At 42.1% G+C, this 24,726-nt stretch overlaps 1 protein-coding gene across 3 annotated transcripts in view; it reads right to left on the bottom strand.

Annotated features, from left to right (window-relative positions):
• Positions 1–24,726, bottom strand: part of AOAH (acyloxyacyl hydrolase) — a 166,881-nt gene that overhangs the window by 25,286 nt on the left and 116,869 nt on the right. For all 3 annotated transcript variants that reach the window (XM_015065023.3, XM_015065022.3, XM_053218225.1), the window contains exons 14-16: positions 24,201–24,283; positions 8,138–8,174; positions 7,326–7,400 (exon numbers count right to left, since the gene is read on the bottom strand). In XM_015065023.3, coding sequence (XP_014920509.1) covers positions 7,326–7,400; positions 8,138–8,174; positions 24,201–24,283 — 195 coding nt within the window. The remainder of the gene's footprint in view (positions 1–7,325; positions 7,401–8,137; positions 8,175–24,200; positions 24,284–24,726) is intronic.

Genomic DNA, 24,726 nt, shown 5'->3' with positions numbered 1-24,726 from the left:
TGTTCCTGCAGCATGAGCTTACCTATCCTGACTGATATACACAGTTAATGGAATCATAGGAGTCTGGTATTATTATTTGTTTGACCCTTTGAATTCTGTAACTTCGTCTTTAAACTCTTCACATATATCACAGTTAGGAAAATACAACCTCTCTGAGAAACAAAATGACATTATGTATCCACACAACATCCTTCTTTTCTACATTGAATGTGAACATACACACATTTAGGAATATATCAAGTTTGAATTAAGGTACTAACTTGCATTATCCTGGGAGTAGATTATAGAATTCTCTAAGATTTTCATCTACTCTTTAGGGTTAAAACTGCCTTTTGTTAACCTAAATGGAATAAAAAGTTGTTTTCTATTTTGAGCCCTTAAAATTCCAAAGTTACATAATGATCTTATAGTGGTTTGAGTGGTGTCCCTCAGAATGTGACCTTATTTGGAAATAAGGTTTTTGCAGATATTAAGATGATGTCAAACTGGGTTAGAATGGGCCCTCAATCCAAAGACAAGTGTCTTTATAAGAAGAGAAGGTGTTACACAGACACACAGGGAAGAAGGCCATGTGAAGCTGGAAGCAGAGACTGGAATTACGTTGCCACAAAACATAAGGAAGGATTTTCCCTTAGACCCTTCAGAAAGAGCATGGCCCTTTTGAGACCTTGATTTTGGACTTCTAGTCCCTAGAACTGTGAGAGTTGTTTGAAGTCACCCAGTTTGTGGTATTTTGTTATGGCATCCCTTGGGAACTTAACACAGATTCCAAACCAGGCAAAGGAAGTCTATTACTCACAGGCTGGACTCAAGGCATGAGTGACATGGAAGGAAGGGACTGAAAGAAACCCCGGGTAGATCCACTTTAAAAACTTTTTTTTCTTTTTTAAGGTTTTAAGTAATCTCTCCACCCAAAGTGGGGCTTGTACTTACAACCTCCTGAGATCAAGAATCCCAAGTTCTACCTACAGAGCCAGCCTGGCACCCTTCCACTGTTATCAGTTTTAAGGGAGCTTCCAAATGACATTGGAAATGTACCAACATTTGAAGTTGGCTTAACTTTTGACCTTGAAATTTATAGTAACATTTCCACAAATGTTCAAAGATGTACATGTAAGTATTGCAACATTGTGTGAAATAGTGTAAAGTTAGAAAATGCTAAAAAGCCTGGCTACATAAATTATAGTACACTCATGAAGTAGAATGGGATACAGCCAGTAAAAATAATGAAGTAACTAGATACAGGTCATGGTTATACAACACTTTGAATTACTAAATGCCACGGAATTGTTCACTTTAATTTAATTTTTTTAAATTTGCATCCAAATTAGCATATAGTGCAACAATGATTTCAGGAGTAGATTACTTAATGCCCCTTACCAATTTAGCCCATCCCCCCTCCCACAACCCCCTTAGAATTGTTCACTTTAAAAAGGTTAATTTTATATTATGTAAATTTCATCTCAATAAAATAAAAATTTTTTTAAATAATGAAGTAATCTGTAGGTGTTAGCATGGAAAAGTATTGTTGTTTGAAAAGAACAAATTATAGAGTAGTAAGCATAATATTATTTCATTTCAATGAGCATTAATCAGTCCGTAAATTAGAATTTGCATAGACAAAATCTGGATGCAAATACGTTAAACTGTTTCCATTGGTTAGCTTGGAGCAAGGTGGTGGGGGTGGTTGGTGGGCAGTGATGTTGGGGAAACTCACTTCCTATGCCCTGTATTATTTGAACTTTTCATAACAGATGTTATTTTGTAATCAGAAAAATAACAACAATAAAACAGATTCTCATATTATTTTTATTCTTTCTAAAGTAAGGGGGGGAACTGGACTCTACCTAAATTTTAATGGGAGGAGCAGAAAGCATTGTAATTTACGTCATTTCCACCCCCCCCCCCCCCACTAAGTTCACTTAGTCAAATAAAATCACTTTCTAAATTGCTGCTATCCAGAAGGGACAGGTTGATCCCGGATGCGAGGTTCACTTTGGCTAATTTGTGACAAGCAATATGTACCCATACAGAGAAAAAGGCAGAGAAAGTCTGATTTAGGGTTTGTGGGTAGGGTGTTAGTTGTGGATTGTATACATGCTTCTACACTACATAACAGGTTTCTTAGACCCCCCTCCCCCGCCAAATAAAAGAAAAAGAAAAGAAAAGAAAAGAAAGAAAGAAGAAAGAAGGAAAGAAAATGTTGTCCTATTTTACCCTAGCATATAGAACAGACCGCTAAATTCATGTTTTTTTACCTTGGGAAAAAATATACTACTTTATGAGTAAAAATCTTCCTAACCTGCATATAAAACTCTCATAAGGATTTGACAATAGGTTACCTACCTACCAAGCGCAGAAGGCTGGGTAGGGGTTTTGGCTTGACTTGCTTAAGCGTAGAAGTGCTAGATGGATCTCAGTTTGTGAAGGGGATTTAGGCTGCCTTGTGGGTTTGCTCAATGCAGGAGGACCCACCCAGAGTAACTGGTTTTATTTCACTGTGTGTGTTGAATGTGACAGTGAGGATGAAAGGGAAGCAAGCTGGGTGTCTATACCCTATGTTCAATCACCAGTAAGGGTACCACATACTGCTTATTAACTTTTGCCTTGGTACCTCAGTTTTTTGTTTTTTTGTTTTTTCCTGCTGATACACTAGCACTTTGGCACGAAGCAATTATGCTGAGCTATGGCTCTCCACTCACATAAAGCCAAGATGAGTTAAGATGGAGAAAAGTCTCCCAAACTCCCTATTTAATGATTATTTTTTGGCTAGAGACACAGCCCTGATGATAACAAAGAATCTGAGCTAATTTGTGCTTTTGCACCAGCACCCCGTAACTGAACCAAGCATTACCCAAATGACTAATTACTCAGTGAAATCAAAATGGAAGCCTTGGTGTTGCTGATGGAACATTCTCCAGTCATCTTTGCTCCATCATGTACAGCACATTGATATGTGCATTGTCAATCAAACCCTTCGATGTGCATAGCAAAATTACCTGATTTTTAAAAAATTTTTCTTAATGTTCATTTATTTTTGAGAGGGGGGAGGGGGAGGGGCAGAGAGAGAGGGAGACAGAATCTGAAGTAGGCTCTAGGTTCTGAGCTGTCAGCACAGAGCCTGACGCGGGGCTCAAACCCACAAACTGTGAGATCATGACCTGTGCAGAAATCAGATGCTTAACAGACTGAGCCACCCGGGTGTCCCCAAATTAACTGATTCTTAAAAAAAATTTTTTTAAGTAAGCTCTAGGCCCAATGTGGGGCTTGAACTCATGACCCTAAAATCAAGAGTCACATATTCTACCCACTAAGCCAGATAGGGACCCCAAAATTAATGGATTCTCAGTTCAGGTAAGGGCACATGGGTCTAAGTGATAGGTGGTGGGTCACTTCTTCTGGATGCCATAGAAGGTGCCTTCTGACTCTGTCCCTGAAAAATCCTCAATGCCATTTTGGTCTGGGTACTGTTTCTCCTCTGGTGGTTTTTGAGGAGAATTAACATTAGCGTTTTGGAGACCACAGTTCCAGTGGTTTGGGAAACATCTCTTAGGCCTTCTCTGATGTCCACCAAAGGTTGAATGGGCTGAACTGCAAGCGTCTAACCCTCTTCAACCCACGTTTTCTGGAGCCTGTGTGGGGTCCACTCTGCCAGCCTGGATTTGCCTGCACACCCCAGCGCCCTGCACCCCTTCTCACTCACTGATGAGCTCCTGCCAGTCACCCAGACGGAGAGGTGAGGGGTTAGGGGAGCTGAGCTCACAGAGGGAAAGCCTGGGACATGTGAGGCTTCCACCAGGGAAAATGATGAGAGAGCAGCCGGCGCCCTCGGCTGTGCTTTCAAAGGTCAGGAACACACGGCAGGGGAAAGACAAAGAGTCTCACCTCCTGGGTGGCTCAGAGCCTGTCCTTGTCCTAATGAATTGTGTCTGATCATGAAAATAAGCCCCGTGACTTGGGTGCAGGGCCGGCTGTGATCTTTTCATTACCCTGGCAGCTATTCCAGCCAGATTTCATCTGGCTGATGCCAGAGAGATGTGCCCCCTCCTAAGGATGAAGGCAAACAGCCTCTGTGGAAAATAGTTCCCAGAACCTGAGCGAAAGCCCAGAGGCTTGTCATGACTGAGTGCTCGGACCTCATGCACAGCTAGCATTTGCGCTTCTAAGCGGCCAGGCAATATAGTCAGCCCTTTCTGCAGGCCAGCCAGTTGTAATCACATCTCTGGCCTCGCACTCACCCCCCCTCTAAGAGGCGTCTTGCCACAGACTGGGAAGGAGATGGGAATGCACTGGGCCCGCACTACCTCATGCCTAGAGATCCTGGGTCCCTGGAAGTGGGTGTGCCTTGGAGCATGCTGGCTGCTTGGGAACCTCCTTAGCCTTCCCATGGCCACCCATGCCTCAACTGAGGAGGCCGGGAGATAGAAATGCTCTGAGCATTTCTTTCCCTGCCGGTTTTCCTACCATTTGAGTAGATAGAATGGATTGTTTCCCTCTCCTTGGGGAGCACGTTGGTACCTACCAGCACATTGACTGGTTTCTTCTTAATGCAGTGCTGATCATCTGCCCTAGGTGACATCAGAAACGCTGACATTGCAGACAAAAAAATAATGCTTGGGGGCAGGGGAGGCAGACAACCTGTCATAGGGGGGCCCTGGTTCTTTCCATTAGGTGAAAAACGTACAATTAATTATTTCTAGGTCCACTATAAAGAAAAATGGACCATGCCAATCGATGTGGATAGTACTGGATGTTTTCAAAATTCTATCACATTGCTGACAATTGCAATGTTCTTGTCAGGGATGTCATGTTGGGATGGGGGTGGAGGAAGGGTTTATGATGTGAGGACCTTAAGGACATTCCCATTTCCCATGCTGCCCCTGCAAGGTTCTGCTGCTGTAGCTCACTCAAATCTTCCCTATTTCCAGGAATTTTTCTCCTTCTGTATCATTGACCTTCCATAGCTTTTAAGGGCAGTGACAGGAAAGGCCAGGGGAAGCTGGGTTAGCTTTGGCCAAATTGACTACAATCACAATGAGAAAGCTGGATGTGTCTATGTTACCTTTCTTCTTAAATTCCAGATATTAAAAGCTGTCTTCCAATCCTGGCCTTCATTCATTTAGCAAGTATTCATTGAGTAACTGCATGAGTTGAGTGAATTGAGAAAGAAGCACATAGCTACATTATTTCAGTACATGCTAGCTAGCATCCTCATGTAAAAAAAAAAAAAAAGAAAAAAAGAAAAGAGAAAGGTCAAGCAAATATCCCCAAACTTGTTCCAGGACGGACTTATTATGCAACTCATTGCTAGCTTGAGCTTTTTATGAAATTGCTTTGCTCATTTTGGGTTGTCTACTCCACCTTGACGTTCTGGCAGATGGGGAGGTATAGCTGCCATCTGCCTTTATTTTTCTAACCCCACCACAGGACATTGCAAAGTGGGCACCACAGGGACATCCCACACTGCCAACACTGTTCTTTCACCCAAATGCTTGCTGCTTCTCTGCCCAGATCCCTGGCGGGGGGAGCGGCTGGCACAGGTCTCTGGCTGATGTCTGCCTTGCCCTTTGGCTCTTTGGAGAAGGAAAAGCAGGACTGGGCTGGAAGGGCCTCTGAGTAAGCAGGTTCTGTTGCAAAAGTGCAGTTTCAGGGGTTTGGACTCTTGGAGTCAAAGCCGCTTTCCGCAGGTGTTCTTTACTCAGTATCACTGGTTTGCTCTCTATCCCCCCCAGGGGAATATGATCCAGAGGCTAGCAGGGCACTGGCTGATCTGACATGGGTTCAGTCTGTTTGGTGATGGGACTGGGGTTCCTGAAGCTCAGTGCTTCTCCTTCTAGAAGCTCCTTGTGGTCAGGCACTGTGGCCTGTTTGCCATAAAGCCCCAGAGCCTGGCACAGCATTTGGCACATCATAGGTCGTTAATACATACTTTTCAAAAAGCGACTGTCTCAAAGAAAGCAAATAAGGCAAGTGTGGATTGTGGAAAGAGCACAGAACTGAGTCAGAGAACCTGGTCTGCATCTCAAACTTGCTACTCATTCAGTATTAGTGAGTTCCTTCACCTTGCTGAAACTGTTTCCTCATCTGTAAATTGGGGACAATCATACTTTTGTCTTAAGGCTGCTGTGGGGATGAGATAATATAGAGTGGTGCAGCTCTTGGCTCATGGAAAGTTTTGTGGGTGTTTGCTATTTACCAGAAAGTTCCATGTGGCTCATCGCAGAGGTTGGGACTTTGGTCCCCAGTGTGTTGCTTTGGGAGTCTTGGGGTTCTGGGGAGGGTGGTAAACCAGCCCAAGGTGTGCCAAAGCAGGGTCTGGCACTCAATATCTTTGCAGGACAGCATGGTATCTCTTGGCCTGAACTCACTTCACTAATTAAGTTTACAGCTCCTTCACTGTGAGAGTTCCAGGGCTCTCACAACTTGTGGAGCTATTGGTGAGGGCAAACACATTTTCACAACATTGAACTGGGTCTTTAACACAGACTTAGAAAGCTTGGTGAGTGAAAGCAAAGGGTGGGCAGTGAGTAGAATGACCTATTTCTAGTACCACTTGGCTTGGAGGCCAGCTCTGCCATTAATCAATTAATCAAGCAAGTCACATAATGTCTCTTGGCTCTGCTTTTCTGTTTTCTAAAATGGTGGGTGGGTGGGTGGCTACTGGGGAGTTGTTCTAGATCTGATCTCACCTTTTTTTTTTTCTTTTTGGCCACAATCACAGGACAGATGGCATTCACATGTGCAGCATATTCTTAGGGGTACACACAATTTTTGAAAAACCTTCCAAAATGGTGTGGGGGAACTAAGGCATTCAACACTTTGAAATCACTACTGATATTAGCAGTTTAGCAAAACTGCTTTCTTACTGTGGGCCATGGGCATACATAAAATTGGCCATAAATGATACACAGTCCTTTTGCAAATGCTCTAAGCCTATGCTGTCTCTGCCATGAGTACCTATATCAGAATATAAGTGAGGAAGCTATTCTTATGGGGTAGCAGAAATTCAGCCTTATTTTATTTAAAAGGCCGTTATATTCAGTTTGGATTCTTGGCTAGTAGCAGCATCTATCTTGTGCTACAATTGAGAACTTGTAGCATGACATACCCATTTGTTGTGAGTTGGAACAGAGAATTAATGGATCAGATCTTTTTAAAAGGGCCTTTCAGCTTTACAGGTTGGTTCCGTTGATTTCACATATGTCTGGGACTTGCTAAGACAGAGAAATTCAACTCAACTGCAGGTACTGGGACGCAGTGGAGTGCAGTGGAGGACAAGGAATCCAGAGTCCAAGAACTTAAAACTTTTTTTCTCCATAACTCACCCATTGCAGACATCGTTTCCAATCATGGCATATATAATGATGGCTGGATGATCCAACAGTGGGTCCCTGGACAAACTGAGAAACATAGATGGGATATGAATGGCAAACACTCAGAAGCCGTGCTTTGGAACTGATGTCACAGCCTGGATCTGTGAAAGGATCTTTGCGTGGCCCCCCATTTGGATAACATTTTGCTATTTTTCTTTCATTCCAGTACCACCATTCTCTTTCCCTCTTCTTGTGTATAATCTGTAACCCACTTCCCCATTAGGGAAAGACCACAGAAGTAAACAGAATTGAGAAGAGTGGATTGAAGTCTCCAGGAGGCACACGTGATGCCATCTTTTTAGGACCTTTCCCAGCGTTTTTCATCAAGAGTTACTTGGTTACTTCTGTCCAGATTTGTAGGACATCCCAACATCTGTGTATTGAACTTCAAATTCAAGGTTTTCTCAAGCTTTCTCTCTGGGAACCCAGGGCCTTGCTTCTGAATTTTAAGCTCAAAATGAGCACATAAAGCAAGAAAATGAAATACATTTTTTTGGTCTTTTGTTCAGCAACTTTGGCCAGACCTAAATTTGATCCCCTTTGTATGCGTTTTTTATGATTCTTCTTAAAGAACATATGCAAATTAATCACTTCCTATGCCCACGGGTCCAAGAAGTGATAATGTCCCAATGTTTGGGAGAGGCTAGTAAGGTACTGGTACTCAGTACAAGTGATTACAGGGTAGCCACAGAAGGTTTTCATTCTTTGTTTTTAAATCAGAAACCCAATCTAAAAACAACTTCTTATATCCCACTTTCACTTACCTTTCTATAAATCTGTCCAGGTTTTGGGAAGATGCACCTGAATGATTAAAAGACAATAATTAAAGGTAGTGAGCTCAATTCAACACAATTGGGATGATAGTCTGATTGACTGAAATCATGGAAGAAGCATCACTGTGCAACCAGACATTGTCTGCACCATCACACAGATGGGAAAGCTTCATTCTCCTTAAAGAGTTTTCTGTTTATGTGGCATTATATCAACATGATCCTAAATTCTTTGGATTTCCAAGTCTCAAGATATTTCCTAAGCATGAATGAGTAAGCTTTCTAGTAGATGTGAGAACATGATATACATCTATCACCAAAGAGAAACTACTCCAAAGATCGTTAGGTGAGGGATGAGAAGAAGTAAAAAAGGATTCTTTGAGAACTAGCCATCTCCTTAGAAAGCCCCAGTTAATCACCTGCTGGGATCCCTGCTCACTCCTGAGGCTCCTCCTGGCTGGCTGGTCTGTTCAAGGTTCAGATTGTACAGCTGATATATGTAAACTCCTGTGATGAATGACCACCCTCCCCCTCTCCTTGCTACCACCTGTAATGTATCTCTTACATGAAAATTGTATTTATTGGATACTCATTTTATTGTGGACACACTGTTAGGTACTTATATTATTAGTTCATTTACACCTTGGCACAACTGTGTGAGGTAGGTATAGTAGTATTCCCATTTTATAGATGAGAAAAGTGAGGCTTACTTAAGTGACTTGCCTAAAGCCACACAACTAATAATATGGAGAGCTGCTTAAACCCAGTCCCTTCTGTCTGTAATGCTGAGCTCTGGCACTGCTCCTTTAGGCTGGGAGTCTAGAAAGAGTGAACCCATATAGGTTTATTGCTAGTTTGTCCCTTGGAGGCTGGCCGGCAGTAACGAGTAATCATCAGCTGGGTGACAAGGGACGAGGAAGATTCTCCTACAATTTCCAGCCTTAGAAGCCTGGGGACAGGTGCATCTTATGACAGAGTCAGTGAGTGTTCTTAGAGATATGCAAAGAGAAAAGGGGAGTGCACAGCCATGAAGGCCATGATGGCCTGTGTTTCCCTGAATCAGTGTGACCACAAAGTGACTGCCTCTTCTTCAAGTGGAGTACAATCAAGCTATATGGGCAGTGCTGATGTTCCCTTGATTGACTCAGGAATGTCAGCACATTAAATGGATGTTGCTTTATTTCCCTTTTTTTTGTGTTAAATATACCACCCATAAACTTCACCATTTTAACTTTTTTGAGCATCAAAGTGGCTTTAAGTACATTCACATTATTATGCAACCATCAGCATTATCCATCTCCAGAACTTTTCCAGCATCCCAAATTGAAGACTTATACTCATTAAGGAATAACTAGGTCCCTCATATAGGTGGAATCATAATATATTTGTCTTTTTGTGCCTGGCTTATTCCATTTACCATAATGTTTTCATAGTTCATTTGTAACATGTGTTAGTATATCCACTTTTTTAAAGGCTGAATAAGTTTCCATTGTATGGATCTATACATTCATCTGTTGATAGGCACTTGGTTTGTTTCTACCTTTTGACTATTGTGAATGATGCTGCTATGAACATTGGTGTGCAAGTATCTGTTTAGGTCCCTGCTTTCAATTCTTTTAGGTATATACCTAATTTAAATTGCTGGACCATATGGCAATGCTATGCTTAATTTTTTTTTTTGAGGAACTGTCATACTGTTTTTTTATTCCCTTTATGTTAGTGAGGCAGGGTACATTTGACATGAACACAAACATAGAAATTAAGAGCAGTCAATTCATCTCCGCATGCATGCATCCACTCACCCTCTCCATTGGTTTGCTGAACACCTACCATGTGCCTGACATACAGTAGGGAGTTGACAAATGGGTTGGATGCAGACTCTATGTCTGAGGAGCAGCATTTAAAGGGGGTAAACACATAACTGAGTGCTGGTGAAAGTTTTAATGCCCATCCAAACCCAATGAGAGTGTGCCAGATTTTACAACACTGAGTCCTAAATGTACAGACTCAAAGACTTTCTGGGTGTTAGAGGGTTCCCATCGTTCTCAAGAGGAAAGAGAAGGAGGGCAGCCATTGCCTGCTGACATATCCCATGGTGTCTCACTCATCTCATTGGCTGGCCTTTCATTCAGTTCCAGCCCCATGACTCTCAACTTCCCATTTTCAATAGGATAACAATCAAGAGGTGTTTAATTCTCACTCTTTGATTTTTCTTCTAATGAGAAATGAAAACTAATGAAAGCTCAAGCCATGAGTGGAAAAAAAATTAAAGGACCAGTTCAGGCCAATAATTTTCCTCATTATCCAGACTGCAGCTGGGAATTTGAGGTGCTGAGCACCCACAGAGCTGGAGGGAAATGAAAATGAAAACCTGTCATGGCTTGCCACATGGGCTGCCCCCTCCCAGTGCCCACACCACCCACATCCCTTTGCTGCTCAGGACAAGGATGGCAGGCCAATTGCAACTGGGTGTGGCGAATTTCAAAACAACAATCACAAACTTCCACTCAAGGGGAGAGAACATGCCTACTCTTCTTTACTCAAATGTTAAGGGTTTTTTTTTTCTGCTGAATATTTATAATATGAGCACAGAATTTTCTGTTTCCAGAGTTGTTGTGCCTTCCATGATTTATATTTCCTTTTGGGAATCTCAGTTTTATGAAATTATGTAATTAGGTAATTTCCACATCACTCTGTCTTCTTAATTCCTGTTTCCTGTTGTCCTGCTACCTTTTTTAAGCCCCATCAACATTTGCTGTCTCTCTCCCTCCCAAGCCCTCTTGTCTTCCTCCTCTTGTATATAGACTTCTTCTCAGCTGCTGATTTTACTGCTGCTGTTGTAGAAAATACTGAAGCATTTGGAACTGGAAGATGTGAGCAGGAAAGAAAGACAGCCCCTAGCCTGTGGGATGTGGCAAAACAAGGGGGACATTTGAAGAACTGTAACTACCCTTAAGAGATCCATAGTCTGGTCTCTACAATTATAGTTCAGAGAAATGGAAAAGGTGTGACTATGAAATAGGGACATTTTATTTATTCATTGAAGTGGTCCAATGGAGAATTAAAGGAATTATTTCCCCAATTAAAGGAAGAAGGGGGTCTTTTTTGGCCATCAGAATCTGAATTCCGGCTCATTTAGTGCCTTTTTTCCTAACATTTATTTATTTTGAGAGAGAGAGAGAGAGAGGGGAGGAGGGGCAGAGGAAGGAGGGAGGAAGAAAGAGAGAGAGAGAGACAGGGAGAGAGAGAGAGAGAGAGAGAGAGAGAATCCCAAGCAGGCTCTGCACAAATTGTGAGATCATGACTCACATTGAGCTGAATTGAACTGAAATCAAGAGTCAGAAGCTTAACCGACTGAACCACCCAGGAACCCCTCATTCATTGCATTTTAAATGAGGAATTGTGCACTGCAAGGAGAGAAGAAGGGTTTTACATAATCTCAGCATTGGTTGTTCTCCCATAAATAAATTTCAGTGTACATTTCCACTGCTGGATCAGTGTTGACCATAGCAGCAATTCCTTCATATTCTGGGCATTCAGATCAACTGGTAAGATGCTTTTCATGGTCTTCTAAATGAGCTTGTAACTTTCTGTGCCTGGCCCAGAACAGAAGTGCTCTGTCTCAAATTCTTCATGGGAAAAGATGAAGTATATTTAAATATAACAGGTCTTCAGAAATTAATGCATTAATTTGATAACACTTATGGACTACTTCCTGTGTGCCAGGCATTGCAATAGATGTTGGGGACACATCAGTAAGTAGAACAGATACAGTCCCTATTTTTATGAAGTTTATAGTTCTGAGGCAAATAATGAACATAAAGTGTGAGGATTCAGAGAAGCCCTGAAGAAGTGTTAAGCTGTGCACTGAAAGAAAACTAGGTGTTTCCTTTCTTGATGTTCGAAGACAATAACTTGTTAATTAATTTCCGATAAAACATTTGATGCTTTTTTATACATGATGCAGAAAGAAATCCCAAGTTTAAGGCCATTTTGCTATAACTGTCTGAATAGGACAAGTGAAGATCCAGGTTTCAAGTTCTAAAGCTTATATAATTTGAAGAAATTATAAAGAATCCTCCTTAAGGAAAAGGACACAAAACAGAAAAATGAGACCTGACATAAAGGGAAGCCAAAGTGGGAAGAAAGAAGGGTCTGAACCAATTGTGGTTAGATATCTTAAGTTGGAAAATTTTACAAATTCATATGGTCGCCAAGCTTGGGAGGCCCTCAAGCTAGAATATCATTAGCTTCATAACTCTGCCTCTTGATGCTCCTTAAAGGTCATGTGTGAAGTCTTGGGGCATCAGTGCCAGGTGGGACCTCCAAGAGCATGTGATCAGGCAGCCCACTTTCCACATGAGGCCCAGGGGCAGAAAGAGACTTGCTCAAGGTCCTACAGCTAGTAAGCGGTAATCCATTTCAGATGTCAATTTAACAATACACATTAGTAATGATTGAACTAGATCATTTTAGTTCCTATATGAGAATATGTGAATTATATTATTCATTCTTCTATGAGACCCTGTCGCTGCTAGGAGACCCCTTTCCCACTTCCTGAGTGAGAACTGAAGGTTTTTTTCTCTGTGCCTCTGTCCACGTCTGGGTTTTGGGGAGCCTTGAGACTAGGTCGGGAGATATCAGAAGACAATAAAATGCTAATTTCACTGCTGGTTTGGTGGTACTCATTCTGGTCTTCTTCTTCAATCGACCTGCTACTATTTACTTTTCAGAGTCTTCTAGCACCTGCTCCATACTTTCTGACAAGGCTTTATAGCAGCTTTCAGGGGGGCAGGCTGGGTGGAGCATACTTACTCTATTGTACCCAGAACCAGAAACCTAAGAAGCGTTATAGAGAGTATAAAATGTTCATGGAAAATGTGCCATCATACACAGACATAAAGTAAATCTAATAATGTTTTTTAACTTTCACTAGATTTTAAATAATGCAGATTTTGCTCGTATTTTTATAATTGAGGAAGCATTTTGAAGAGTATGATGTATATACATCCAGTTAAAAAATCAGCCATAAGAAATTTAAATTCCTTTTCTCTAAAAATGTTGCTTGCAATAAGTAGAAACATTCAGACTAATACATTGACCTTGAGCTCAAAATAGTAGGCACTTAATAATTGTTGTGACAGTTTTTGCTGGTGTTTCTACTACTGAAAATGCTTTCAAATTCACAAGTGTGGTTCTGAATTTCTGTGACAAGCTAGATAAATGATTCCCCAAAACATATATTTTTTAAAAGAATATAATAGCCTTCCCAGAATGGCTCTGATCTCCCTCATAGTCTCATAACTTGACATAGCTTCACAAGCATCCCTCAGCCACGCTGAACTTCTCTCTTCCTCTTTCTCAAAGATATTTTGCCCTTGGAGCCTCTTTGCACTGAGTTACCATCTCCCTCTGCTTTTTGGATTCCTATTTTTTTTTTTTTCCTGCAGGGAAGTCTGCTCAAATGTACATTCTCTGTGAAGTTTTCCTCTCCTTCTCCAGGCAGAGGTAAATATCTCTCACCTCCAGAGACCTCAACCTACCTCTATTTTAGTGTCATTTCAGAAGAACACTGATTGTCTCCTTATTTGTCTCTCTTTTCCGTGTAGTTATGATCTCCTTGAAGGCAGGGGCTTTGTCTTGTCCATCTTTCTATTTCTAGCACCTATTACAATATCGGAGAGGAAACAGAGGGAGTAGTGGGGGCAAAATCAAGTGGAAAATGAGAGGATGGGAAGTAAGAGAAGACCAAAGGTAAAAGGCACATCCCAGCATGCTTTAGAGCTGATAAAAAAACATGGCAAATTCATTTAAGCTATCAACACAAGTAGCAGGGAGCTTTCCCCACAATGTCCTTTATCTCAAACCCTAAACGAAAGAGATCTACTGAGGGGCCCCTGGGTGGCTTAGTCTGACTCTTGATTTCAGGTCATGATCTCACAGTTCATGGTTTTGAGCCCCATGTTGGGCTCTGTGCTGACAGCACAGAGCCTGCTTGGGATTCTCTCTCTCCCTCTCTCTTTCTTGCTGCCCCTCCCCCATGTGCACACTCTCAAAAATAAATGTTTAAACATTTAAAAAAGGGGGGATCTATTGAAAGGAGACCCCCTAGGACTTCAGCAACCTTTGCCATTGACAATTACATAAAAAAGTAGAAGATATTTGCTTCTGAATTTGCCTTCTGTAGGTGGGCAGATTCAAGAGGTACAGGATGGAAATCTTGACCTAACAGAAGAAATGAAAACTCATTCTCTTCACATTATAATCATTGTCAGGTGCCCTGCTTCTATCTAGATGAGTTGCATGGAACAAGGAGAAGCCAGGCAGGGCTGCGTAGATAAGTGCTAAGAAATAGTTGCACTTGGATCAGAATGTCTCCACTGTTTAATGATTCTTTGAGATTGAAAGCCTTGAAAATATTAAAAATGGGAATAAATCCTCCTAATATAAGGAGGGAAATGTGCCCCTCTATACAAAATGTATCAAATTGAAATGTTTTTAACTCAAAAGTTTCTATTAAAATCAAACAGTGTATCTTGGAGATACATTTGGTCCTTAGGATAAATAGGAAGTTTTGATACCTTGCAGGCATTGAGCATATCTGCATTTACCTTTTAGATCAAGCAACTCAAAAACTGGTATTAAAACCTGGCTTTTTTTTTTTTTTTTTTTTGCTGTGAGCACACTGCATCATGGCTCCCAAATAGAAACATCCCAGTTGTTTTGTTATAAATAATTTCTCTCATTGCCTCCCAACATTCTGGGTTGAGATTAAAAACTTGACCCAGTGTTTGGGTTTACTAAATACTTACTGAGGGCCTACTTCTGCTTGGCAAGATAATTTCTTTTCTTCTCTCCTGTGCTCTGTGGCTTTTAAAAAATTGTTTTAAAATTTCCATTTTAAAATCATTTCCAAGAAGTTAACATAATTTTCAAAGGTTGAAATAGTTTACAAAAGTTGCAAAAATAGAACAAAGCATTTGCACATATCTTTTATCCAAACTCCCTGAAAGTGAACATCTTTCACAGTCATGGTACAGTTATCAAGATCAGGAAATTCAATACTGTTGTCAAATCTATAGACCTATTTAAATTTCACTGATTGTCCCACTCATGGGTCAGTCCAACTCAGATCCAACACTTTCTGGGTCATTCCAACTCAGGATCACATATTGTATTTAGTTTTATGTCAGCCCAGTCTCCTTTAACCTGGGCTAATTCTTCAAAGTTTTATGACCTTGACACTTTGGAAGGGTACTGACCAATTATTTTATAGAATGCCCTTCAATTTGGGTTTGTCTTATGTTTCCTCCTAATTAAATTCATGTTGTGCATTTTTGTCAAGAATACAATAGCAAGTGCTCAGACAGCTAGTTAAAGCCACAAAATCTGTTTTGTTAGAGAATAGAGATCATGGTGGGGGGAAGTGATAATAAAAATAATACGTTCTTGTATGTGTAACTGAATTCAGCTCTACCTGGATTAATACTCATTTCTAGTTTGTTTCTTCATCCTTCTTTTACTTTTTTTTCTTGCCTCTCCCTTTCTGAGAGGACCACTTTTGATAAAGAGGGAAGGCTAACAGAGTGCTGGGTCAAGGTATCTAATTCTGATGTTCAGCTGCCTCTGGGCAGGTATGGGTCATCTTGACAGTGTGACAGTGAAGTGAAGATAGTGGCTTTAGAAGCCAGAATCTGAAAGAGGGACAGCATGGCATGGTTGGGAGCAGACATAGACACTCTCTGACATGGCTTGTACGAGACAGACATGGGTTTACACTCTACCACTGATGAGCTAATGGACTTTGGGTGAGTTATTAAACTTATCTAAGCCCCAGTTTCCTCACCTGTTTAAAATAGGGTTGCTTTGTGGATTAAATGGGGATAAAGTATGCAAAGTACTTAGCATAGTGTCTGGGTGAGAGAAGGTACATTTTATGAACTAAATATTTGTGTCCCTCCAAAATTCATACGTTGGAACTTAATTCCCATCATCATGGTATTTGGAGGTGGGACTTTTGAGAAGTAATTAGGTCCAAAGGATGGAGTTCTCATGAATCAAATCTGTGCCCTTTAAGAAGAGGCAGAAAGCTAGGGTGCTTTCTTTCTGCCATGTCACAAGAGGATACAAGGAGAAGTCAGCAGTTTGCAACCCGGGAGGGGGCTCTCACCCAGAACTCCCCCTGCTAGCACTCTGATCTTGAACTTCCAGACTCTAAAACTGTGAGAAATAAGTTTCTGTCATTTATAAGATAGTCTATGTTTGTTGTTGTTGTTGTTAAAGCAGTCTGAACTAAGCCTGCAGTACTTAATATCAGCTAAAATCTATAAAAGTAGTAATAACAATAGCAACCTCCAAACCTCTCCAGCTAAATCCACCCATCCTGCTAATGGATGCTCCTGGGGAATCATGCCCTGACCAATGGTCCCTCCTAGATGGTATTCCCCAGGTAGAACACACGATTAGCTGGCCAGGGCCTGAAAAGACATCGATGTATGGTGGTGTTTCTGTGTCCAAGGCAAGCTCCTTCGACAGTTCTCTTGCTTGTTGAGGAAGCGAGCTGCTTTCTGGCAAATCTCTGCAAGTCTAACAGCAGGATGGATGGTTCTCTCATGTTCACTCTTATTAGAATATCCCCCAGAAGCGTCTTCTCTCCTTCTGCTTCTCACCCCATGCCTGGTCACCTTGTAGGAGCTCTTCCCACTTTTGACTTGCTGTACATTGAAGTCCTACTTTTACTTGCACAGTCCCTGGCCACTTAAGACTTGGGAGAGGGTCCGAAGCCTCAAATGGCCACAAGCGCCAGGTAGCTAAGCCCATAGTCCACCTGAAGGGCAGGCCACTACTCAGCTCCAACCAATCGTTGCCAGGCAGGGGTGTGGCTGTGTTGCCAGAACTGCTGATTTTCAGAGATAGATAAAAATGGGATTTTTATGCAAGAGCTCTCGAGTTTTAAATATGAGCAACAAATCAGATTAAAAACAAAACACTTAACCATGGAGTGACCCTGAAGATTGCTGGTCTAAAACAGTCTGATTTAGAATTTCAGAGTCATGGAGCTTGGATGGAAGTTCAGATTATCTGGTTAAAGCCCTTTATTTTACACAGAGGGAAACTGAGGCTCAGAACAGGGAGGGACTCACGGAGGCTATGGAGCCAGCCAGTGAGAGGTCAGGACCTGAATGTGGTCATGCATCCATTAATGGTTAGTCTTTTTTATCCTTTGTGCCTATTACAGCAGCTGGTGCTCAAAAACACCAGCAGACTTAATATCAGCATGGAGATGAGTTTAGGGTTCGCCTCTCCCCTCACTTTTCACTGGAGAGCAACAGGAATGAGTTGTACTGTGCTGCGGTGCATGAATGAGGTGATTTGCTTTGCCGGTAATCTTGTGGGGTTCATCTCAGAGCAGTGATTTGTAGAAGAAACAGTTGAGCGGCCATCAGGAGGGAGCACGGAGCTGAGCTCATAGCCGTCATGGACATGTAGTACCCTGCTCTCTTCTTCCTCCCTCTCCCCTCCCTCTGCTTCTGCTCCTCACCCCTCTGCTTCCCGCCACCTCCCGCTTAGCCTTCCCAGCACCTTACCATGTAGATGGCCTGAATATAAATTTCATACACTGCCTTGAATTTTGCCCCTTTACCCTAGTCTCTGGTCTGCCAGATTCTCTCCCATTCTCTAGATGGTTTAATGCAAGCTGAAAGAAGGGAACCAGCAAGTTCTTGGAGTGGGGGAGGGGCGGTGGAGTTCAAGCTCAAATCCGGTTTGCAGCAAAAGGATTGAGGTGGGGTCAGGTAGGTAAGGCTGTGACACATGCTCTGTGGCAGCATGTTAAAATTCTCCAAGTTTCGGGGAGCCTGGGTGGCTCAATCGGTTAAACAACTGACCTCGGCTCAGGTCATGATCTCACGGTTCGTGGGTTTGAGCCCCGCGTGGGGGCTCTGTGCTGACAGCTCAGAGCCTGGAGCCTGCTTCAGATTCTGTGTTTCCCTCTCTCTCTGTTCCTCCCCTGCTCGTTCTCTGTCTCTCTGTCTCTCAAAAATAAATAAAAACGTTAAAAAAATTTTTAAAAAATGCTCCAAGTTTCTTATCTATATACTTCCAGCTGGTCCCCTGCTCCCACTTCTGGCGTGTGGGGGAGCACATGCGTGCACAGAGAGGGGTGGCCTCACACTGTGTGGGAGATCAGGCCTGGAAAACAGAATTCCTGTAAGCACTTTTGACTTTCTGAAAACAAAACGACCCCAAATAGGGGTTTACACTAAGGTTTTGCTAAACCTGCAGAATCAAAGTGAGGAAGGCTACCAGTGACAAAAGACATTCCAGGCTAGTAAAGTCTCCTTGGGAAACTGTGGAGATGCTACGCGTGGCCCAGGAACAGGTAGGTCAGAGTGCCCACCTCTGTAGGCTGTGTGCTGTGGCCATGGGGGCTCAGGGGCTGGGATCTGTGTGTCTTTTAAAGCATATGAGTCTTGTTTATTTTAGAAGTGGATGACTTGTGAATTTTTATTTACTTAAAAACACATGTTGAATACTCCTTTAACATTTGTTTTTCTTCTACCTTTTATTTTAAAAATGAAGTATAATCTTGCCAATCATGGCTTTTGCCCACTGTGGAGGTATTCAGGTTGGCAAAGGATTACTGTGTGTGCTTTTCTTCTCTTCAAAGGCTAAATGTAACTCCTGAGAGTTATTCGAGTTTATAAGGAAAAAGTGTGTTGGCTTGACTTTTCCCTACTACGTGCAGCAGAGGCTGAGCTCAGTGCTAGAGTACAAATAGGGTTCCCTCGGGGCTCATGCTCACTATTGCACTGGTAAGTTCCACTTGAAGCAGCTTCAAGCCAAATAAAGGCTTGAAAGCCAAATAAAGGGTGACCAGAGGCAGCAACAGAGGACTTGTGTAAGGTGGCAGGAGTTTGGCTCTGCTGGACGTGAGCAGTGAGATCAGGCAAGGACAGTGAGGGCTGAAATAAAAGCTAGCATTCATTGACTCTTTACTGAGCATGAGGCTTTGAGGCCCAATGCCAAGGTCTCCAAACGTGGAACATGCAGCATGGGTATGAGAGGTAGTTTGGGGGTCCATGTTTGCCTCACTGGACTCTCAGATGGATATTGATTAGCATCCACATTTATAGGTCTAGCCTCTGAGAGGTGATCATCTTTGAAAACCTTCATCTGCTCCTCCACCTTCTAGAATATTCTAGGGCTCCCAGCTCAACCAGTCAAAGCTTGTTTTCCAGACTCTACTACCCCACAGCTTCCATCCTTTGCCCCACCCATCCTTACTGCCCCATACTGTAGCTCTCACTTCCCTCCACCCCAATCCTGCCTTTGTCCTACTTTCCTCCAGCCTTGCAAGGGGAGCCCTAGCCCGCTGGCCAGGATGCACCCATTCCCCAGGGCTCCCTCGAAGTCCTGCCCCTTTCTCCTCTGTTCCTGGCCCCAGCTCCCCTCAGTCACTCTCAGACCTGCTGTCCACCAGGCTCCAATCATTTCCCGTTCTTATCCCTTGCTCAGCCTTTTCCTCCCAGAGGAAGAGCCCTCTTTTTCTGTGAGATTCTCCTGGTCCAGCCAGCCGCCCCTCACCCATGACCCTGCCCACTGCTGTCTCGAGGGGCCTGGACACCCAACCCCAGATGTCCCCTTGTTCTGTCCTTACACTCGGTGAGCAACAGGCTTTCCCATCATGGGCGTTCATCTTTTAAATGTATTTTTGTGTTTTCAAATCTACTTTTTTTTTTTTTTAAGAAACAATGTACATTGAAAAAGTGACTGATTTTTTAAAATATTGAGGAAATAATAGGACAGGTGGTAGGTGGAGTTTGCAATGATGATGGACATTTAGAAAGCACTGAGTTTTTCCCATTCAACCTTAAATAGCCCTGTGAAGTTCAAGTATGTCCTGTTATTGTCCCCACTGTGCAAAGTGGGCCCCATCTGGGTTTTGTGATGAATTCTGCATGTCATGTGATGTAGTTTAAAAATTGGCTTTATTGGAGAAGGGGCAAACATACAAGGCAAGGCTTGTTCCCCGAACCCCATCACTCACTGACTTTGGGTGCAGCCTTTCCCTCCGCAAAATAGGGTGAAGGCGACCTACTGGGGCTAGCTTGTTGTCTAGGCAACCCAGAGTGACATCCCGGGTCAACTTTGGCAATTGTGTGCATTGAACCATGACCCACATTCTATATAGATGCAGAAACAGGCCAGGGAAATTAAACTATTTGTCTAAGTCACACACCAATTCCAGCGCCTAAATCCAAAACCAGTCTACTAGTTTACATGGCAAGGAAATGAGATGATTTTAGGAAGCAACAAGAGTGGGATACCTCTGCCGTTTGTTCTCTGGGAATCGCTTTGCATCTCTGAGAAGTGAAGTGACATTCTGTGAGGACCCAGCCAACCACAAGGTGTACTGACCCTTTCCCTGTCCCTATGCGGCCCCGCTCCACAGGTCCTCTGGGCAAGCTGGGAGCTGTAGGAGTTTGCTGCAAATCGCCTTTGCCCATTGTAAAGATTTAGCTGGAAGCTTCCTGGGCAATCAGTACCCAACTTAAAGATGACTTTGGCATTGTACATCTTAAAATGCTTTATAATCACTGGCAATGGTTCATGGTAGAGGTATCTCTAGACATTTTCCAGGTCTTGTTCAGAAACATCAAGATGAAACTAAGAGCTGTTTCTTTAATTCTTACTACACAGTTTTTAAGAAAGTCTTTAATATTCCATTCAACTCTTTCTTCTCTTTCTCCTTTCTTCCTCTCTCTCCACCGCCCGCCCCCTCGCTGGTTCTGAAAAATAAGTGTAGCCATAAATATGCAGGGCGTAGAAGGCTGACTTTTCCTATATCCAATAAAAACCCTGGGGAGTAATTGAAATAACTTGGCACAGCTAGTCAGGTTACATTCTGCATAATAGCAAAGAAAACCCATAGTGAGGAAAAGCTGCAGTAAATAGGAAGAAAGGCTGGAAGTAAAACCAGAACATTAAATAATGAGTAATTATGAGGAACTAAAACAATAACAACAGCAGCAATAAAAACCCTTGTAGAATTCCATCCTTAGAAAAATAGTCAAGGAGCATCTTCAAAGAAGTTATACTAGACAAAGTCTACATTTTAGGCATTTCTAAGGATTGCAAATTTAAAGAAAAGGAAGGAAATAAGCCCTCCCCCCACTTACACTCTGGCACCTATTTATTAGACTTAACTCTGACAGAAGGCACAGGTTTTGATCCCATTTTGACATGCCTGTTTTTTTTTTTTCATGATTAGGCTTCTCTCCCATCTCTTTTTCCCTGTTTTATCTTCACAATCTGAATTTTAAAGGAATGCTGTCAAGACAGCATACCACAAAAGGAGAAACATCTACTACAAATTGTACTTTGTATTTTTGGAGCATCTTACTTTGGTCTTTTTGATTTTACAAAAGATCACTGCATTCATTGTGGGTAGAAAGTAATGTTGAGTTGACAAGTCTGGGGCTTGGGAGAGAGGGAAATGCTGGCATCATAGGCACAGGGAGCGTGCAGCTTAGAGTCCTATTGCTTGTTCCTGTCCTAACCTGACCCCTTCAACTATGGGATCCCAGGCAAGCCCTTCACTGTTCCTGTACTCACTTTCTTCTAGGTTTGGTTTTTTTTTTTTTAAGTTTATTTCTGTGTAAACATAAAATCTTTAGGAAACAGAAAAGTATATATAAAAAAAAAGATCATCCATAATTGATCAAACATAATGATTTTGGTATATTTTCTGTGATCTTCATATGTGAAGCTAGTTTTTTCTCTTATTTAAAAAAATACAGTAGGGGTGCCTGGGTGGCTCTGTGGGTTAAGCATCCAACTTCAGCTCAGGTCATGATCTCACGGTCTGTGGGTTCGAGCCCTGTTTTGGTCTCTGTGCTGACAGCTCAGAGCCTGGAGCCTGCTTCAGATGCTGTCTCTCCCTCTCTCTCTGCCCCTCCCCTGCTTGCAGTCTGCCTCTCTCCCTCTCAAAAATAAATAAACATTAAAAAAATGAAAAAAAAATAATACACTATAAATTAAACTATACCATCCAACTTTGTATCCCGATTTTTCTTTTGACAGTGTTTTGTCTTTCTAAATAAAAATATATGGCCTCTTCACCATTATTTTCTAGAGTGCATGATATTGAGCACAGGTGTTTTTGTTCTTTGTGTTTTATTATACATTGACAGAGAGCTTTTGACAGCTTTGGGGTTGTTTGTTTAGCTCACTAAAGGAAAAGAGAAAGTGCAAGGGGCTGATATTCACTTCGTGTATATGATGATTCACAGCCAGGTTCAATTCTAACTTTCCACTACATTGTCCATTGTGTTCATCTGCAGAGAGGTGAGGCCAAGCTCTTTCTGTAGATCATCTTAGATCATAGACCAGTGACTGTAGTATCTTTGTTGGTGTCTAAGTGTGGTGTAACAAGCTGGCTACAGATCCCAGCCCTGCAACCTTCTCTGTGATCCCAGGCCATGTTCTTGGTCTCTGTATGTCTCTGTTTTCTCAGCTGTAACAGTGTGGGTATCTATCATTAGAATTCCTCAATTCTGAGAAATACATTTTAGCACATTTGACATTGGGTTGAGTCCTGCAATCAATGTGTACACTGTAATTCTTCCTTCCTTTTTCCTCCCTCAACACCCCCTTGAGCTATTATAATCAGTGGTATCATAGAACTGAAGACATATACTGATACTTGCCTTACAGTTTGTTGAAAAAAAAAGCTGAAATATTATACGTAAAGTATTCTTAGCACTTGGTAAGAGAGTAATAAATAGCAACTATTATTTCATTAGTAAGAAAACTTATATTGTTCTTAGACTAGCAGAACATTTATTCTGTGTAGAATATGTATGATAAGACATACATTATTTGCTGCTCATATATTTGGTTAAAACTTGTACTGCCCAGAAAAAGCCTTAACACTCTTGTGAATTGGAAATGGCACAGGGATGGCAAATAGGTTTAGCTTTACATGCCAAGTCTAACCTGTTGATGGTGATTGTCAGATGTGCTGTATCGTAGGAATTGCTGAGGCAGAATCTGGGTGTAGCAGAGAGGAGTGCCAAGGTTGACTAGTGACATCTTAGGAAGATGGAGTGGCAACACCCACCCTAAGTGTCTGCCATCTCTACATCACGGTGTCACAAAACATTTCTTGGCAATTCATTTGGCATTAGCCAGGCATTGGTTCATCAGTCAGGAGTTTCACTGAAGTCCTGTGGCAATGGACTGTCTCTGGGTCCAAGGTGGGAGCTGAGAACCATGTAGGTGAGAGGCAAGGACACTGATGTCCTGGGAAACATGGGAAACTGATGGAGACCTGCAAGTCTCCACAACACTCTGAAAATACATTCATTTTCTTAATGGCTTTGGGGATTTCAGATATAAACACTTAGCCATTTATCTTAAAACTCCAATCTCAGGGGTGCCTGGATGGCTCAGTCCGTTAAGTGACTGACTTCAGCTCAGGTCAGGATCTTGCAGTTTGTGAGTTGAAGCACTGCATCGGGCTCTGTGCTGACAGCTCAGAGCCTGGAGCCTGCTTTGGATTCTGTGTCTCCATCTCTCTCTCTGCCCTTCCCCCACTCATGCTCTGTCTCTCTGTCTGTCTGTCTGTCTGTCTCTCTCTCAAAAATGAATAAACATTAAATAAAAAAACTCCAAATCCCACTAGAAATGTGGGAGACTTTGCATCACAAGGAAGGGCAGAGCCTTTGCAATGATCTTGATTTTACTCAGCCCTTGTTCTGCTAAGGCTTGCTTAAGTCTTGCCTCCTGAGCCTTGAATGCCCTGCCTTTCTAGAACTTTGCTTGTGGATGACTGACCTGCTCCCTTGCCTTGGTGTACATCCTCACCACATCTTTTTCTTTCTCACCTCTGCTGTAGGTAAGATGCTGTATTTGAAGGGCCCTGGTGCTGGAAAGGGAGACTGTTCATTTTATTAGGTGGCCCTTGTTTTCTAACTCAGCTTTTGTGGAACTTATGAAATAAAATCAATCAGTAAAGGCACACTGCTGAAGGCTTCGATGGAAAGCTACATACCATTTCTTGAAATATTCTGGTAGTCTCTGTGATTGCAGTGGTTTCTTTTCCGTAAGCGAAGGTAAATAGAATTTTCTTTAATTCTGAAACAAATACAAAGGTGTATATCAGGACAAATACAAAGGTGTATATCAGGACATTCACACAATTAAGTTCAAAAACCTTGATTTTATTATGATTTTTCAAAATGGATGGTTCAAATGAACTCAGAAGATCAAATCTTTGCACACATGTTTTCTCTAAACTGTCAATACATTATTAAGAGTTGTGGGGTGCCTGGGTGTCTCAGTCGGTGACAGCTCAGAACTGGAGACCGCTTTGGATTTTGTGCCTCCTTCTCTCTCTGCTCCTCCCCAACTCATGCTTTGTCTCTCTCTCTCTCTCAAAAATAAATAGACATTAAGAAAATTAAAAAAAAAGAGTTGTTACAAATAACAGTGCTATAAAATGGTTTGCATCAATGTAGTAAGACTAAACTTTTTCACTTTTGTGAAGTTCTCCAGAGTCATCCCTTTCTAATCTTTTT

Source organism: Acinonyx jubatus, chromosome A2 (assembly GCF_027475565.1).
Source record: "Acinonyx jubatus isolate Ajub_Pintada_27869175 chromosome A2, VMU_Ajub_asm_v1.0, whole genome shotgun sequence".
Taxonomy (NCBI): domain Eukaryota; kingdom Metazoa; phylum Chordata; class Mammalia; order Carnivora; family Felidae; genus Acinonyx; species Acinonyx jubatus.
Note: the sequence above shows the minus strand (reverse complement) of the source record. Positions and strands in the feature narration are given on the sequence as shown.